Source organism: Balaenoptera musculus, chromosome 17 (assembly GCF_009873245.2).
Source record: "Balaenoptera musculus isolate JJ_BM4_2016_0621 chromosome 17, mBalMus1.pri.v3, whole genome shotgun sequence".
Classification (NCBI taxonomy): Eukaryota; Metazoa; Chordata; class Mammalia; order Artiodactyla; family Balaenopteridae; genus Balaenoptera; species Balaenoptera musculus.
In genome coordinates, this window is record NC_045801.1 from 234,434 (window position 1) to 251,247 (window position 16,814).

A 16,814-nucleotide genomic window follows, 5' to 3' on the forward strand; every position below is an offset into this window, starting at 1 on the left:
AGCATTTACATTAGTATCCCCCAAAATGAAATAGGTATAAATCTAACAAAATATGTGCAAAATCTATATGAGAAAAGCTATAAAATTCTGATGAAAGATATCAAGGAAGAACTAAATAAATGGAGGAAGATGTCAGTTCTTCCCAACTTGATCTATATATTCAATGCAATCTCAGCATCCCAGCAGGTTATTCTGTGGATATTGACAAAGTGATAATAAAATTTCTATGGATAACATACCATTGTAAAGCAATTATACTCCAATAAAGATGTTAAAAAAAAAAATTTCTATGGAGAGGCAAAAGATCCAGAACAGCCTACACAATATTCAAGGAAAACAAAGTTGGAGGAGTAATACTACCCGAGTTCAAGACTTACTATAAAGCTACCCTTATCAAGACAGTGTGGTATTGGTAAAAGAATAGACAGATAAATAGAATAGACTGGAGAAACAACCAATAGATCCCCATAAATATAGTCAACTAATCTTTGACAAAGGGGCAAAGGCAATGCAACGGAGCAAAGATGGTCTCTTCAACAGATGGTGCTGGAACAACTGAACGTTCACAGGCAAGAAAATGAATCTGGACACATTCCTTACACCCTTCATGGAAATTAACTCAAAATGGATCAGAGACCTAAATGTAAAACACAAAACTAACTCCTAGAAGGTAACGGAGGAGAAAACCCAGGTGACCTTGGGTTTGGCAGTGACTTTTTAGGTACAACATCGGAGGCATGATTCATGAAAGAAACAGTTGATAAGCCGGACTTCATTAAAATTAAAAATTTCTGTTCTGCAAAAGACAGTGTCAAGCGAATGAGCAGACAAGCCGTAGACTGGGAGAAAACGTTTGCAAAAGACACAGATGATAAAGGACTGTTATCTGAAATATACAGAGAACTCTCAAAACCCAGCAGTAAGAAAACAACCTGATTTTAAAATAGGCCAAAGGGACTTCCTGGTGGTGCAGTGGTTAAGAATCCACCTGCCAGTGCAGGGGACACGGGTTCAAGCCCTGGTCCGGGAAGATCCCACATGCCGCGGAGCAACTAAGCCCGTGCGCCACAACTACTGAGCCTTTGTTCTAGAGCCCGCGAGCCACAACTACTGAGCCCGCGTGCCACAACTACTGAAGCCCGCGCGCCTAGAGCCCATGCTCCACAAGAGAAGCCACCACAATGAGAAGCCTGCGCACCGCAACGAAGAGTAGCCCCTGCTCGCTGCAGCTAGAGAAAGCCCGCGCGCAGCAGTGAAGACCCAACGCAGCCAAAAATAAACAAATAGATAAAATAAAACGGGCCAATGCAGCCATAAATGAATGAATGAATGAATGAATGAATGAATAAATAGATAAATGAAAAAAAATAAAATGGGCCATTGCAGCCATAAATAAATAAATAAGTAAATTTATAAAAATAAAATGGGCCAAACACCTGAACAGACACCTCACCAGAGAACATACACCGATGGCACATAAGCATATGAAAGCTGCTCCATATCATCTGTCATCAGGGAAATGCAAATTAAATCAGCAGCGAGGTACCACTCCACACCTATTCCAGACACTTAGGACGCCAGATGCAGGAGAGGGTGTGGAGCCGCAGGAACTCGCATTCATTGCTGGCGGGAACGCAGGGTGGTGCAGCCACTTTGGAAGACAGGCAGTTTCTTATAAAGCTGAATATACTCTAATGATTCGGCAGTTGTGCTCCTTGGTATTTACCGAAAGGAGCTGAAATTTTATGTTCAAATCAAATCCTGTCCACAGATGTTTACAGCAGCTTTATTCATAGTTGCCAAAACTTGGAAATGACCAAGATGTCCTTCAGTAGGTGAACAGAGAAATAAACTATGATCCATCCAGACAAGGGGTTACTCAGCACTAAAAAGAAATGAGCTATCAGCCATGGAAAGACATGGAGGAACCTTAAATGCACATCAGCTAAAGCCAACCTGAAAAGGCTGCACATTGCGTGATTCTGACTCTGACATTCTGGAATCATGGTATGTAGCCTTTTCAGATTGGCTTATTTAGAGGCCAAAGATTTGCTCATTGATTTGGCTTCAGATTTGGCTTCTATGGAGACAATAAAAAGATCAGTGGTTGCCAGGGATGGGGCGGGGGTTGGGGGGAGAGATGAACAGACAGGGCACAGGGGGTTTTAGGGTAATGAAAATGCTCTGTATGATACTATAATGGTGGATACAAGTCATTATCCATTTGTCCAAACCCATGGAATGTACAACACCAAGAGTGAACCCTAAGGTAAACTAAGTGATCGATTATAATGTGTCAGTGTTGGTCCATCAGTTACAGCAAATATACCATCGATGGCGAGATGTTGATGACTGGGGAAGCTGTGCGTGAGTCGGGGCCGGGGACACATGGGAAATCTCTGTACTTTCTGCTCAATTTTGCTGTGAACCTAAAAGTGCTCTTAAAAAAAAAGAATTAGATATTCTAGAACTGAAAAATATAGTAATAAAAACTAAGAACTCAATAGATGGGTGTAAGAACAGTTTAAACACAGCTGAATAGAAAATTAGTAAATTAGGGGCTTCCCTGGTGGTGCAGTGGTTGAGAATCCACCTGCTAATGAGGGGAACACGGGTTCGAGCCCTGGTCCGGGAAGATCCCACATGCCACGGAGCAACTAAGCCCATACGCCACAACTACTGAGCCTGCTGCTCTAGAGCCCACGAGGCACAACTACTGAGCCCGCGCACCTAGAGCCCATGCTCCACAACAAGAGAAGCCATAGCAATGAGAAGCCCGTGCACTGCAACGAAGAGTAGCCCCCTCTCGAGGGAATTAGAGAAAGTCTGCGCGCAGCAACGAAGACCCAACGCAGCCAAAAATAAATAAATAAATATGTAAATATATAAAACTTATTAAAAAAAATGTTTTTTAAAAAACCCCAAAATTAGTAAATTAGAAGGTAGATCAGAAGAACACATCTGTGTGGAGAGGCCAGAGGATGGAAAATACAGAATACAGCCTGAAACCATATGGAACACAGTGAAGAGGACAGCAGTTGATTCCCAGGAAAGGAGAGAGAGGAAACGGGATAAAAGTAATATTGAAAAGATATGGTCAAGAGTTTCCAAAAATCATAAAAGATGTCAGGCCACAGATTGAAAAAGTGCTGGGAATCCCAAACACTGAAGCACATGTTCCAAATACTAAATGTAAAAAGAGACTTCCCCGGTGGCACAGCGGTTAAGAATCTGCCTGCCAATGCAGGGGACACGGGTTCGAGCCTTGGTCCGGGAAGATCCCACGTGCCGCGGAGCAGCTAAGCCCGTGCACCACAACTACTGAGCCTGCGCTCTAGAGCCCACGAGCCACGACTACTGAGCCCACGTGCCTAGAGCCCATGCTCCGCAACAAGAGAAGCCACCACAACGAGAAGCCCGCGCACCGCGACGAAGAGTAGCCCCGGCTCTCTGCAACTAGAGAAAGCCCGCGCGCAGCAACGAAGACCCAGCGCAGCCAACAAATAAATAATTAATTAATTTAAAAATGTAAAAAGACAATCTTTAAAGCAGCCAGGAGTCTCTTGGGATGGAGGAGCAGGTGGCAGAGGTGAGCCCCACTCATCTCTCTGGGACTTTGTCCGGCCTGTCATGGCTGGTACAGCTGTGGGACGTGGTGCAGACCTTCAGTGGGCAGATGTGGCGTGTGGTCAAGTCCATGTATCCCCAGGGGCAGTGTCACTCATGTCACCAGGCAAGTGAGGCTCAGAAGAGGCTGAGCGTCTTGGGTGGCCCCCCGCGCTCGGTGGCGGGGTCGTGATTTGGGCCTCACAGCTCCCCAGCTCTCCCTTAGCCTGCTGCAGGCTTTCCCAGGAACTGGGGGACAGTTTTATCGTCTCTGTCCAGGTGCAGAGTGCCGACTGTGTGTGTGGTCAGTCAGGGGAGGGCAGTTAGCCTTTTTGGAGTTCACAGGAGCCTCTGTGGTTGAGATCCAGGGCCTGAGATGCTGGTGCACAAGGGGTGTGTTAGCCACCCCTGGTAGGAACAGGGGCAGGTGCTGAGCCCGGGAGTGAGGTCTGCAGGGCAGTACTCGTAGATTCCAAAGCCAGAGAGGCCTCTGGGAGGCCCCCCTCCTGGCTGTTCCTTACAGAAATAGTTCTGTGCCTGGTTGTAGCCTGGGACCAGAGCAGAGACACTCACAGAGGCCCTGGCAGGGAGCGTTGCCGTGGGCAGCAGCTGGGGTCTGTGGGAAGCTCCCAGATCGGGAGAGCCCCCAGAGGGGAAGGCTGCAGGGAAGTGTGTGAGGGGAGTTCCCAGGACAGGAGGGCAGCTACTCTAGGCTGCACTGACCAGAGGTCAGGGCCTCAGCAATGAAAAGTGCACAGCTCACTACTGGGAGCCCCAGTAGGCACCAGGCCCCCACAACCTGCAGCCCTGGGGGGGCGGGTGTGAAGAGGACAGTGAGAAATGACCAGGCCTTCTGGGCCCTGACCTCAGACACTCATGAGGTCAGTGGGTGGGTAATGGGTCCAGGCTGGCAAAGGGGTCAGATTTCCACCTTTCCTCGGTAACCTCTTCCCCCTAGGACTTCCCCCAGGTAACCTGTCCCCACCAAGACCTCCCCAGGTAACCTGTTCCCCCCAGGATTTCCCCCATGTAACCTGCCCCTCCTAGGACCTCCCCGGGTAACCTGCCCCCCCCCCAGGACCTCCTCAGGTAACCTGCCCCCCCCCAAGACCTCCCTGGGTAATCTGTTCCCCCCAGGACTTCCCCAGGTAACCTGCCCCCGCTGGGACCTCCCCAGGTAACCTGTACTGCACCGCCCCCCCCCCCCCCGCCCCCACCAGGACCTCCTCGCTCCGCTGGAACTCGGGCACCAAGGAGCGCATGCTCGTCAAAGTTGCCGACAGGGAGCCCAGCTTCCTCTCCCCCCAGGGCAACGGCTACCCCCTGGACAGCCAGCCCGGGGGTCGCTCCCGCAGACCCTCCGGGGGACAGCACTCGCCCGGCCTACAGACCTTCACCCCCGACGCGGACGGCCCTGTCTTCTTCTCAGAGCGGAGGCCGTCACCCTTCCCGAAGAGGGCTGAGCTAGGGAGCTGCTCCCCACTGCTGGCGCAGCCCCGCAAGCCCGCCGCCGACTCTCAGCCGTCCTCCCCGCGTTATGCCTACGAGCCCCCCCTCTACGAAGAGCCCCCCGTGGAGTACCAGGCCCCCATCTATGACGAGCCCCCTATGGATGTGCAGTTTGAGGCCGGCGGGGGCTATCAGGCCGGCTCGCCTCGGCGGTCTCCCAGCCGCAAGCCGCCCAAGCAGGCCTCCGCGTCGCCCTACCAGCAGCTGGTGCTCACCAGGCAGAAGTGCCCCGAGCGCTACCTGAGCCTGGAGTACAGCCCGGCTGGCAAGGAGTTCGTCCGCCAGCTGGTGTACGTGGAGCAGGCCGGCTCCAGTCCCAAGCTGCGCGCGGGCCCGAGGCACAAGTACACGCCCCACCCAGGCGGCGGCTCCCTCTCCCTGCAGCCCAGCCCCTGCCTGCTGCGCGACCAGCGCCTGGGGGTCACGTCCGGGGACTACAGCAGCATGGAGGGGCCCGAGCGGCGGTCTGCCCAGCCGCCCGTGCCACTGGCCCAGGCCCAGGACGATGCCATGTCCTGGTCCAGCCAGCAGGACACCATGTCCTCGACGGGCTGCTCCCCCGGCACACGCAAGAGGAAGAGCAGGAACCCCTCTGCGTGCCACGCCCCCAGCGCCCTGCCCACCGAGGGCCCCGGGGACCGTGACCCGCTTGGCCAGCAGCCCCTGAGCGAGGAGCGGCCCCTGTGCGGCCCCAGCCTGGCGCCCACACAGCGCGCAGAGGGCGAGGCAGGTGAGGGGGACGGGACGCGGGGCGAGGCCGAGCCCTTCCTGGCTCAGGCCCGGCTGGCCTGGGAGGCCCAGCAGGCCCACTTGCACATGAAGCAGAGGGGCAGCTGGGACTCACAGCAGGACGGCTCGGGCTACGAGAGCGACGGGGCCGTGCCGCCGCCCATGCCTGGGCCCGTGGTGCGCGCCTTCAGCGAGGACGAGGCGCTGGCGCAGCAGGAGAGCAAGCGCTGGCAGAGGGGCGCCTTGGATAGGCTCGCCTTCCCCCAGGTCCTGCTCGAGAAGAGCGTCTCCGTGCAGACCAGCCTGGCCTCCCCGGAGCCCTACCTCCACCCCTCTCAGGTAGGGGCACGGCCGCAGGCGGGTCCCCGGGCAGGGGTGGTGTGGCTTCACGGTTCCCAGAAGGCGTGAGGACAGACGGTAGATGCCCCCCAGGTCTCTGCCAGCACGGGGGTCTCTTACCTCGGCTGCTGGCCGGGCCCAGCAGTGCTGCCAGGTCACCAGGGGGTTGGAGGCCATGTCCTGATTCCAGGCCACAGAGGCCGCCACCTGCCCGCTGAGCCCTGAGCCTCTGCTCTTCCACCTGTGAGTGGCTCTCAGGTGAGCCGTGGAGGTAGAGCACCAGGCGCTCCTTGCGTGGCTCAGAGCGCGGGGCCAGGACGCACTCAGCAAGCCCCCCGGTGGCTCCCAGAACCCCCCGCTGCGGCTGGAGCCAGAGCAGGAGCCCAGCCTGCGGCGTCTTCTCAGCTCAGTGCTGGGCACGGACATCATCAGGCCCTCGGGATCCACGTGCACCTTCTGTCCTGGTTGCGTGCAAGGAGCCCGGTGCCCAGGGCTTGGTGTGGCCCAGTGTCCTGGTTCTCACCTCCTGGTCCCTGGCCTTTCACACCAGTCTCCTGCCTGAAGCCAAGGCTGAAGGTCTGCCCTGGCCTCTGCTCAGAGCTGGCAGTGGCCACAGGGCCTCCCGGGGTCAGGAGCCTCATGTCCACCCCCAGTCCTGGTGGGGAAGACATGCCCGAGAACTACGGCATCTTAGGTGGCCAGCATCCCCCAGGGCACTTAGTGTTCCTCCAGACTGGAGAGCTCAGAGCAGCGTTTCTGTCTGTGGCTTGTAACACAGGAGGACGTCAGGACAGATGGGAAGAGGCGGGGGGGTGGGGGCAGGGGGAAGGTGGAGTGTGAACAGCGCGGGGCCTGGACAGCAGGACACCTGGGCTCCAAGGGCCTGACCCAGGTCCACTCCTGGCGCTGCCCAGGGAGGTGCCTTCCCTGCTTTCAAGACCAAGGGTGGGGGAGGCCAGCACTGGTTTGGGGACAAGAGCCCACCTCCCAGACAGAGGGGACGGGAGCCCCCAAAGAGTATTGGGTGAGGGGCTGTTATCTGAGTGCAGGTACGTGGAGGCTGTTGGTGGGGGGGAGGGGGCGGAAGCTTGGGGCAACGCTCTCCCTTCCCAGCATCACGAGAGCGGAGGGCCGCAGCCCACGGCCCTCTCAGGCCTGGCTCTGCCCCTCTGCATGGCATCACTCTGCCCGATGCCCGAGACTACAACGCTATCTTTCTTGGGGAAAAGGGTGCAGCCGTTGTGGCCCAGAGACATTTGCGTTTCTCTGTCAAATGTTGCATCTGGGGGTTTCTGCTGCTTTGTGGGGCTGCCCTTCCCATCTGAACCAGCAGAAGCCAAACAGCCACAGCAAGGCCAGTAGGAGGCAGCACCTTCCTGCATCCACGCACGGTCCAGCTCCCTGCCTGGGGAGACCCCTGTGAGCACTGGGGATGCAGCGTCCCCGGGCCCTCTCCCACCTGGGGCTACGGCAGCCCAGGAAGCTGACGAGACACATGTGCGACTCCCTCCTGCCCCCAGACCCGTGCTGGCCACCCCCAAACCTCGGTCTCCGGACCAGGGCAGGCACCTCCCGGAGGCCGAGCCCGCAGGGTAAAGGTCAGAGGGAGGGCTTCTCTGGGTCCCTGTTAGACCAGTACAAGGCGCAGAGCTGGGAGCCCAGGCCCGGCCTCACCGCACCCCACCCCGCCCAGGCTTCTCTCCTCCAGCAGCTTCAGGGCCCGCTTGGGGGAGGGGGGCCGCACCTCTCACCTGGCTGGGTCACGTGGCGCCCCCACCCCCTCACAGCCCCCCTGTCCTCCCCAGTCTGAGGACCTCGGCACCTGCGCCCCGTTCGAGAGCGGCCGGCAGAGCCGGAGCGTGGTGCCCGGCGCCCGCTGCGTGTTCCCCACCTTCACGCTCCGCAAGCCGTCCTCGGAGACCGACATCGAGAACTGGGCCTCCAAGCACTTCAACAAACACACGCAGGGCCTCTTCCGGCGGAGGGTGTCCATTGCCAACATGCTGGCGTGGAGCAGCGAGTCCATCAAGAAGCCCATGATCGTGACCAGCGACCGCCACGTGAAGAAGGAGGCCTGTGAGGTCTTCAAGCTGATCCAGATGTACATGGGCGACCGGCGCGCCAAGGCTGACCCGCTGCACGTGGCCCTGGAGATCGCCACCAAGGGCTGGAGTGTGCAGGGCCTGCGGGACGAGCTCTACATCCAGCTGTGCCGGCAGACCACCGAGAACTTCCGCCTCGAGAGCCTGGCCCGCGGCTGGGAGCTCATGGCCATCTGCCTGGCCTTCTTCCCGCCCACGCCCAAGTTCCACTCCTACCTGGAGGGCTACATCTACCGGCACATGGACCCCGTCAACGACACCAAAGGTAAGACCCAGACAGGACCCCTGGGCTCTGCCACCAGCTCAAGTACAGGCTGCGGCTAGAGCATCCGTCTGCGCTGGGTGGCACCTGGCAGCAGCAGGTACACAAACACAGCATCTCCCGGAGGGGCACGTCCTTGGCCTCCATTGGGATGCGGGGTCCTCAGGCAGCCCCTTCTCGGCACTGAGGCCCTGAGAAGAGTCACAGGCAGTTGTGGCACAGGGTCCCTCCCTGGCCACGGGCTGACAGGTGGGGGTCTGCTTGAGGACCCATTGCACCCATGTCTCCGCCAGCCGGCATCCACTCCACTCTGAGGCTACCATCCTGGTCACCCTGCCTGACAAGGGCAGGGAGGCCAGTCAGCCTGTGTGCACTTACAGCATTTGCCCTGGCCAGCCTCACTCTATGCCTTGTGGCCATGTCAGGAGGGCTTCTGAGAGCAGTGGGGAACGTGGGCGCGCTGGCCCAGCACTGGGTCTGAGGTGGCCAGTGGGCTGTTGAGGTGCTGTGGGCTGAGCTGGCCCCGAGCTGCCTCAGGCGTTCCGAGGTTGGGACCGTCACGGACGGCGGCCTGCTGACGGCGGCCTGGGGCCGAGCGCAGAGCTGCATCCGCCTGGGGTCGCTGAAGGCCACGCGTCAGGTCTGTGTGGGCCCCGGCTTGGCCTTCCTTGGGGAGGACTCTGGCCCACGGTCCTGCCAGCCCGGCGGTGCTCGCCTTGGGCTGGGCAGAGTGAGCACGGGGGTGGAGCCGCAGGCAGCACGTGCCAGTGCAGCAGGCCGTCTGCCACCCCGTGTTCGTGAGCGTCTGCCGTGCCAAAGGTTGCCCAGTGGGAGTGGCCATCCATGCTGGTCTAGCCAGGGCTCTGCCCCAGCCCAGGTGTGGGGGGCTGAGGCCTGTGCACACAGCGGCGAGGGCTGCGGGGCAGTGGGGGGCCCGGGGAAGGCGTGTGGAGCACAGGCACCGTCCAGCACACCAGCCGTGTAGGGGCACATCTTGGAAGCCATGAAATTTTTGCTCAGGCATGCAGTTTTCGAAGCAGGATCACCGAACACTGCAGACGGGTCTCCCCAGGCGGCTCCCTGGATGAAGCGGGCAGCCTGGATCTGCCTCTGTCTTCTCAGACCTTCCCAGGAGCAGGTGGGCCCCCAGTGGCTTCATGGTTCACCTCAGCCTCTTCCAAAAAGGTCTTGAAACGTCCCTGCCGTGAGCTGGAGGTTTGGAAGTATGTGTCCGCCGCTCGGCACGCCGCCCTCGGGGGCCCCAGGAGAGCTTGCTGAGTGAACGGTGAGTGAGCAGTGGACGGAGGCCAGAGGCTCCAGGCTGCGCCCTCTCTGGCTGCGGCGTCCACGGAGAGCTGGCCATCGTTCAGCAGGACGTTGCGGTTTTGCACGGAGGTTAGTGCATTTTCGCCCTAGTGTCTATGCCATAGGAGCCAGACTGAGAGAACCGAGGTTCAGCCTGGCAGCCGTGGTTTTGAGGCCCCGGTGGCCTCTGCCCACAGACCACACTGGCTCTGTGTGGTCCCGCTAGCAGGGTTCTGTGTCTGTGGGATCTGGTCTCACATCTGTGGCACAGGGTTGCCCTCCAGCCAAAGCCCTGTCTCCAGCCCTGAGACCCGCTCCTGGGTGGGTGTTTTCTGCCAGGCCCTGCTCATCACTGAGCCCAGAGGAGAGGCCTCGATCTCCCTCCCACTGGCCCTTGTCAGGAACATGGGTGCTGGCTGCCAGTCAGGAGGGCAGGCCCCATCAGCCCAGAAGGACCTAGCCTGTGCTTAGAAAAAGGAAATGCAGTCCGTCCTGGGAGCACCAGCGGGGGCAGAGCTGAGCTGGCTCCCGTGTGTGGGGCCTCACCCTGAACCACACTGCCTGCCTTGGCCTCAGAAGCTTTTGATTCATCTGCCAGCATGCGTGTGACATCTGCTGCGTGGTCACCACTCCGAGGGAACAAGGTACCACACAGTGAACCCCAATTCACGTGACCCCACCCCCTGGCTTAGCCTCGGCTCGCACGTGGTCACAGCTTTGTACCAGCCACCACCAGGTGACGCCACAGCTTGTCTGCCCTGGACTTCCCCAAGCATGCTGTCAGCACAGGCGTCGCAGGCATGCTCCAGAAAGAGCACACTGGAAGGCAGCAGACCCTGAGGGATACGTGTGCCTTCACGCCTTCGGCAAGACGCTGCCTTCCAGGTGAAGAGGGCAGGATGAACACGTGCGTTGACTTGCGTTCCACCTTGAACTCATGATAAAAGAACAGTGAAGGAATTCTTTAAAGGCAAAAAAAGAAACCTCACAAGGAAATGTAAAATGCTGCAGCCACTATGGAAAACAGAATGGCAATTCCTCAAAAGATTAAAAATAGAATTATCATAGGATTCAGCAATTCCACTTGTGGGCATATACCCAAAATAATTGAAAGCAGGAACATGAACAGATATTTGTACACCCATGTTCATAGCAGCATATTCACAATAGCCAAGAGGCAGAAAGCAGCCCAGATGTCCATTGATGGATGAATAGATAAATAAAATGTCATCTGTACACATAATGGAATTATTCAGCCTAATAGGGAAGGAAATTCTGGCACAGGCTACAACATAGATGAATCCTGAAAACATTATGCTGAGTGAAATAAGACAGACCCAAAAAGACAATTACTGCATGAATCAGACAAATAACTGTATGAGGTCCCTAGAGTAGTCAAATTCATACAGAATGGTGGGTGCCATGGGTTACGGGGAGGGAGAAATGGAGAGTTGTTTGATTCGTACAGACTTCTCATTTTGGGAGGTGAAGAAGTGCTGGAGATGGATGGTGGTGACAATTGCACAGTAATATGAATGTAATTAATACCCTGAACTGTACAATTAAAAATGGTTAAAATGGCAGATTTTATGTTACATATAATTTACCACAGTAAAAAATACTAAAACCCACCAGGACAAAGAGTATGGAAGAGGAAGAACAACTATGCTTTGGAAGCTGAAAAGCACACGGACAAGTGGCTGGAAACTGACTTGGCAGACCAAGAAATGTGGATCCCAAGCAGGTGGTGGGGAAGCTGGCAAGTCGAAGCAGGTAGCAGGCCCTAAAAAGCGCAGCAGTGGGTGGAGCCAGCTTCCTCCAGCAGTGGTATGGAAGTGGGAGTGACCATGAAGCTGAAAACAAAAGGACTAGTTGAAGGTCTGTTTAAGAAGCAGAGCAGCTACAGTGGAGTAGGCAAAGTTAAAGACTCTGGACCCAGAGCATCTGGACTCAGATCTCAGCCACTTTTTCAAAATAGGCCATATTCTGAGCCATAAAACAAGTCTCAATAAAGGTTAAAGAATGTGAGTCATAGGGACTTCCCTGGTGGTCCAGTAGGTAAGACTCCACACTCCCAACGCAGGGGGTGCGGGTTTGATCCCTGGTCAGGGAAGTAGAGCCCACACGCGTGTCGCAACTAAGAGTCCACGTGCCGCAACTAAGAAGTCTGCATGCCGCAACTAAGACCCGGCACAGCCAAAATAAATACTAAAAAAAAAAAAAAAAAAGAATGCGAGTCATAGAAAGTGTGTTCTCTAACCACAGTGGAATTAAATTGGCAATCAGCAACACAAAGATATCTGGAAAATCCCTGAGTATTTGGAAACTAAAGAACATACTACTGAACAATCCATGGGTCAAATAAAAACGAAAAAGGAAGGTGCAAAGTATTTTGAATTGAAAGAAAATGAAAACAAAACATTACAATTTGGGTGATGCAGCTAAAGCAGTACTTAGAGGGAAATTTATGGCACCTAAATGTCTGTATTAGGAAATATCTCAAATCAATCATCTCAGCTCCTACTTCAAGAAACTTAAAAAAAAAGAGTGAGAGGAAATTATACCAAAAAGTAAGGATAAGAAAGGAAATAATGATCAGAGTAGAAATCAATGAAAGAGAAAATAGAAAAAACAATGTGGAAAAACAGGAAACAAAAAGCTGATTACTTGAGAAGATCAACAAAATTAATAAACCTCCAGCCAGGCTAACCAGGACACAAAGAAGACGTAAATTATCAATATCAAGAATAAGAGATAATATCATTACAGATTCAACAGATGTTAAAAGGATAGGAAATATTATGAACAACATTATGCCAGTAAATATGACAATTTAGAGGAAATGGACAAATTCCTTGAAAGACACAAACTACCAAAAATCACTCAATAAAAAATAACCAGAAAAATCATATATCTATTAAAGAAATTGGTACTTTATGAAACTTTCCCACAAAGAAAATTCCAGGCCCAAATGGCTTCACTAGTGAATTCTATCAAATATTTCATTGTTTGTGTAGCAACTAACTCAGAAAATTGAAGTGGAGGGAATATTTCCCAATTCTCTCTATATCAAAATTAGAAAAGGACATTACCAAAAATTTGAAAAAGAAGCACAGATAGTATCCCTCATGAGCATAGGACAAAAATGAACCATATTTTAGCAAATTAAATCCAACAATATATTAAAAGGATAATGCATCTTGAATAAGTGGGGTTTATCTGAGGAATGAAAAGTTGGTTTAACATTCAAAAATCAATCAATGTAATTTGCCATATCAACAGAGTAAAAAAAAAGCCATATGATCATCTCAATAAGTGTAGAAAAAGCATTTGACAAAATCCAACATTCCATTCCTGATAAAAAACTTGGAAGAGAAGGGAGTCTCTTCAACCTAGTATACACACGTATCTTTCCTTGCCCTGTCAGCCTAGGGCCTAGAAGCAATGACACCCCAATAGCGTTGAGGACACCTGACCCGCGGCTCTTGGTTTCTACCATTTTCCATTAAAAGGAACCAGAGCTGTTTGGAGAAACAGCTGACTCTGAGGCTGGGGTAGGGAATGTACAAGATGCAGTGCCAGAAGGGAGGATGTGCCAGAGGGGAGACGATGGGCTGTGTCACAGGACACGGGTCACAGGACACAGAGCTCCCCCGGGGCCAAAGCTGGAGCACTTTGAGCAACAGAATAAAGTCATGTTGAATTGTAACCTGACAATGTAAAATGAATATCCCTAAGCCCATACTGATACAAATGATTAGATAGATATAGGGTTAGGGTTAGGGTTAGGGGACTTCTTCCATGCAGAAGAATTACAAATATGGGACTTCCCTGGTGGTCCAATGGTTAAGACTCCACACTTCCACTGCAGGGGGTGCGGGTTCGATCCCTGGTTGGGGAACTAAGATCCCCGAATGCCGCACAACGAGGCCAAAAAAAGAAAGAAAGAAAAAAAAGAATTACAAATAATTTATGTAGGTAAGAGGGTCCACCATGAGGGGAGCGTGAATCCCACCTCAGTGTGGGCTGTGTGCCTCGACTTCCTTCCAGAGCACGGGATGGGGGGATGGAGGGTCCGCATCGATAGCGCTGAGTTATTTTGTGCGGGGTGTGGGGGGGTGCCCAGCTCAGCCAGAGAGGGGAGCCAGGCCCCTCCTCTCTCGCTCAGCACCCACTCAGCCCCTGGAGCGCAGCCACGTAGGAACCAGGTGGCTGGGCTGTGGCCCTCTCAGGGGGCTCCCTACCCCTGCCTTTCTGTCGGCCAGCGGGTCATGAGCTGACCACATCCTCTCCCCACTGCCCAAGGGCACGTTCCTGGCACCTCCCCAGCCACACGACCCAGGTGTGCCCGCACACCCACCCCTGTGCCCAGGACTCCCCTCCACCTCTGGCGGGGCATCAGCCTATCTCCCTCCGAGGAGCCCAGCAGGCTGGGGCAGTGCCCTCCCAGCTGCCCAGGGTCAGTCCCGAGCGGGACCGTGTGGGCACGTGTTCCTCTTTGTGTTCTGTGGCCTCACCCTTTGTTTGCTCCCCAGTGACACAGCACATGAAAGCGCTCCTGGAAAGGAACACTAAGAAGAAGTCCAAGTTGAGAAAGAAACCCAAGCCTTATGTTGAGGAGCCGGATGGTAGGGCCTCTCCCGCGGCCCCTGTGCGCTGCGTCTGCACGGCTCTGCTCTCCGGCCTCGGCCGCCTGGCCTCCTCTCTCTAACCGCTTCTGGGCTGGGGCGACAGTGGGGGGACACTAACCGTCAGGTCTCCTCCTGAGTGGGCTGGAAGCCCAGGTCGTCGACAGGGCTCCTGGGAGAGGCCACACCTGCCCTGCGCCTTTCTCCATGGTGCTCAGAACAATTTCCAACGTGCATGCTGGGTTCTCTGTGGGGAGGGGCCTGCTGGAGGCACCCCTAAGTGAGGGAGTGCCCTGTGGGCAGGTGCCTCCCCAGCCCTGACCTCCAGCTGGGGCTGGGGGCCAAGCCTGGCATTGTTTCCCCGGGGCCCCCAGCACAGCCCATCCCTGCTCTTCTCCTGGGCCCTGGCTCAGAAGCCCACCCCCACCCAAGCTCCAGAGAAGCCCTGTTAGCCCAAGGCTGTGCTCTCCTGGCCAGGAGACCCAGCTGTCCATTTCTGTCCCATGAGCCTCCCTTCTTGGCACCAGCCCCCATCCCACCTGTACCTGGTTACCCACACTTGCCCCACTCGTCTTCCTGTGAGACTCACCCTTGGCACCCCTTCCTCTGGGAAGCTCTCTGGCTACATGCTACCCTCACCAGAAGAAGGGGGGCAGCCGCAATCCAGGATTCCCAGGCGCCCTTGGGCCCGTCCTTGGGGACAGGAGCAGAAGCTTTGAGCTCCGGCCTGAGCCCGTCCGCTGGCGTCCCGATGCAGCAGTGAGGTGGGGCTGGGGGCACAGAGTGCAGGCTCCTGTGGGCCGGGGGTGGTTGGAGCCCCGAGGGGGTCAGAGGAGGGAGCTAGTTCCCCCGGGACCCAGCAGAGTCCGTGCCAAGAGGTGGCAGGTCCTGGCCACACCCAGCGGCCTTCGAGGCTCTTGGCCTGGGCACCTGGCACAGCAGCAGAGGCTCTGGGAGGGCTGCTTTGTCAGTCGCTCTGGGGGCCGCTGTCTCTCCGCTGGGTGGGAGCATGCCCTGGCAAGGCCAGCACGGGGCAGTGGACCCAGAGTCCCCCGCAGCACCAGGTGGGTTTCCCTGGGTTGGCTGCGGGCACTCAGCAGACACCCCATAGTCTTGGCCCAGGAGGCTGTGCCCTGGCAGCAGAGGTGCCCCAGCCCTGAGATTCCAGGCACACGAGGCCTCAGTCCCTGGTCCGCCCACCAAAGCTCGGACTCCAGCAGCTGCAGCCCTCACTCCATGCCAGACTGAGGTCAGCCCTTCATGGGCACCTGTCCCCATCCTACAGAGAGGAAATAAGGCCTGGAAAGGCTGCACCACAATCGTCAGGTGAGAGGTGGTGGCACAAGGATATTCAGATCACAGCCTGTTGGAGAGGCCGGTTTGGTCCCAGGAAGCCCTGTGACAGGAGGTCAGGGCGAGTCTGCCCACGGGCCCCAAGCCCAGGGACAGGAGGCTGTCACCCAAGGGAGGGGTGGGCATGCTCCCAGGATGGGGAAAGCGAGCAGGTGCCGCCACGCACTCCCTGGGCTCCCGCTGCTCAGGGTGCAGCCCGGGTTCCGTTTGCTTGAGCACCATCCACTCTCCCTGAGCCAAGAGCTTGCCCACGTGGGCCGATGGCAGAAGGTTCCAAGTGCTGTGTCCCAAGCTGGCTGATTGGTAGCTGCAGCTAGGATTCTCTGTTTGGGTCTGTGGGTCCCCAGGGACCTGAAACAGATCCTTCAGGGTTTAAACACCTATAAGAAATGTTTGTTTTCATTTTGATTACTCTAAAACAGAACCCCCTTACCAGTTATAACGACAGAAGTATTTTGTGATAACTAGAAATGAAAAGGTTTTCACAAATGAGACATGTTTGTGTTCTTCACACTGAGGTTCACGGAACCCTGTGTCCTCAGACAACTGCTTCCTTTAAAAAAGACTATATTTGAGACTTGGGTCCAGAGGCCCCCCCTCAGGCAGGGAGGCCCAGCAGAGGCAGAGCCTTACAGGGAACGGGTCTGTCCTGAGCCTGGAGGCACACGGTCGGCCCATCTGTCTGTCCATGGTCTGGGGCAGCCCGGCCCAGATGGCTCCTCTGTCTTGCTGCTCCTTCCCTTGCCTGGGCCGGGAAAGATGCACCACACGTTTCAGACCCTCCCTGGGTGGGGTCTCCTCCCCCCTCCTCCCTTTGCCTCCAGCCCCCCACCCCCACCTGCCCCAACACACCGTATCTGGAAAGACCCGTGGCCTGAGGTCTTTGCCCTCGGATTGCTGGCCCTGCCACCCTCCATGACCACCAGCTAGAACTTCTGCTTTCAGGGGCGAGGTTTGAGAAAGCCCCCTCCCTTGAGAAAG

General features: G+C 55.6%; 1 protein-coding gene across 7 annotated transcripts in view; it reads left to right on the forward strand.

Annotated features, from left to right (window-relative positions):
* The window catches only part of ARHGAP39 (Rho GTPase activating protein 39), an 88,108-nt gene that overhangs the window by 67,226 nt on the left and 4,068 nt on the right, over positions 1–16,814 (forward strand). For 6 of the 7 annotated variants that reach the window (XR_005017046.1, XM_036830534.1, XM_036830532.1 and 3 more), the window contains 3 exons: positions 4,827–6,183; positions 7,989–8,550; positions 14,388–14,480. Coding sequence is in view for 6 of the 7 variants with exons in the window: in XM_036830534.1 (XP_036686429.1) it covers positions 4,827–6,183; positions 7,989–8,550; positions 14,388–14,480 (2,012 nt within the window). In the remaining variant the exon portion in view is untranslated. The remainder of the gene's footprint in view (positions 1–4,826; positions 6,184–7,988; positions 8,551–14,387; positions 14,481–16,814) is intronic. The other variant, XM_036830536.1, reaches the window with a different exon arrangement.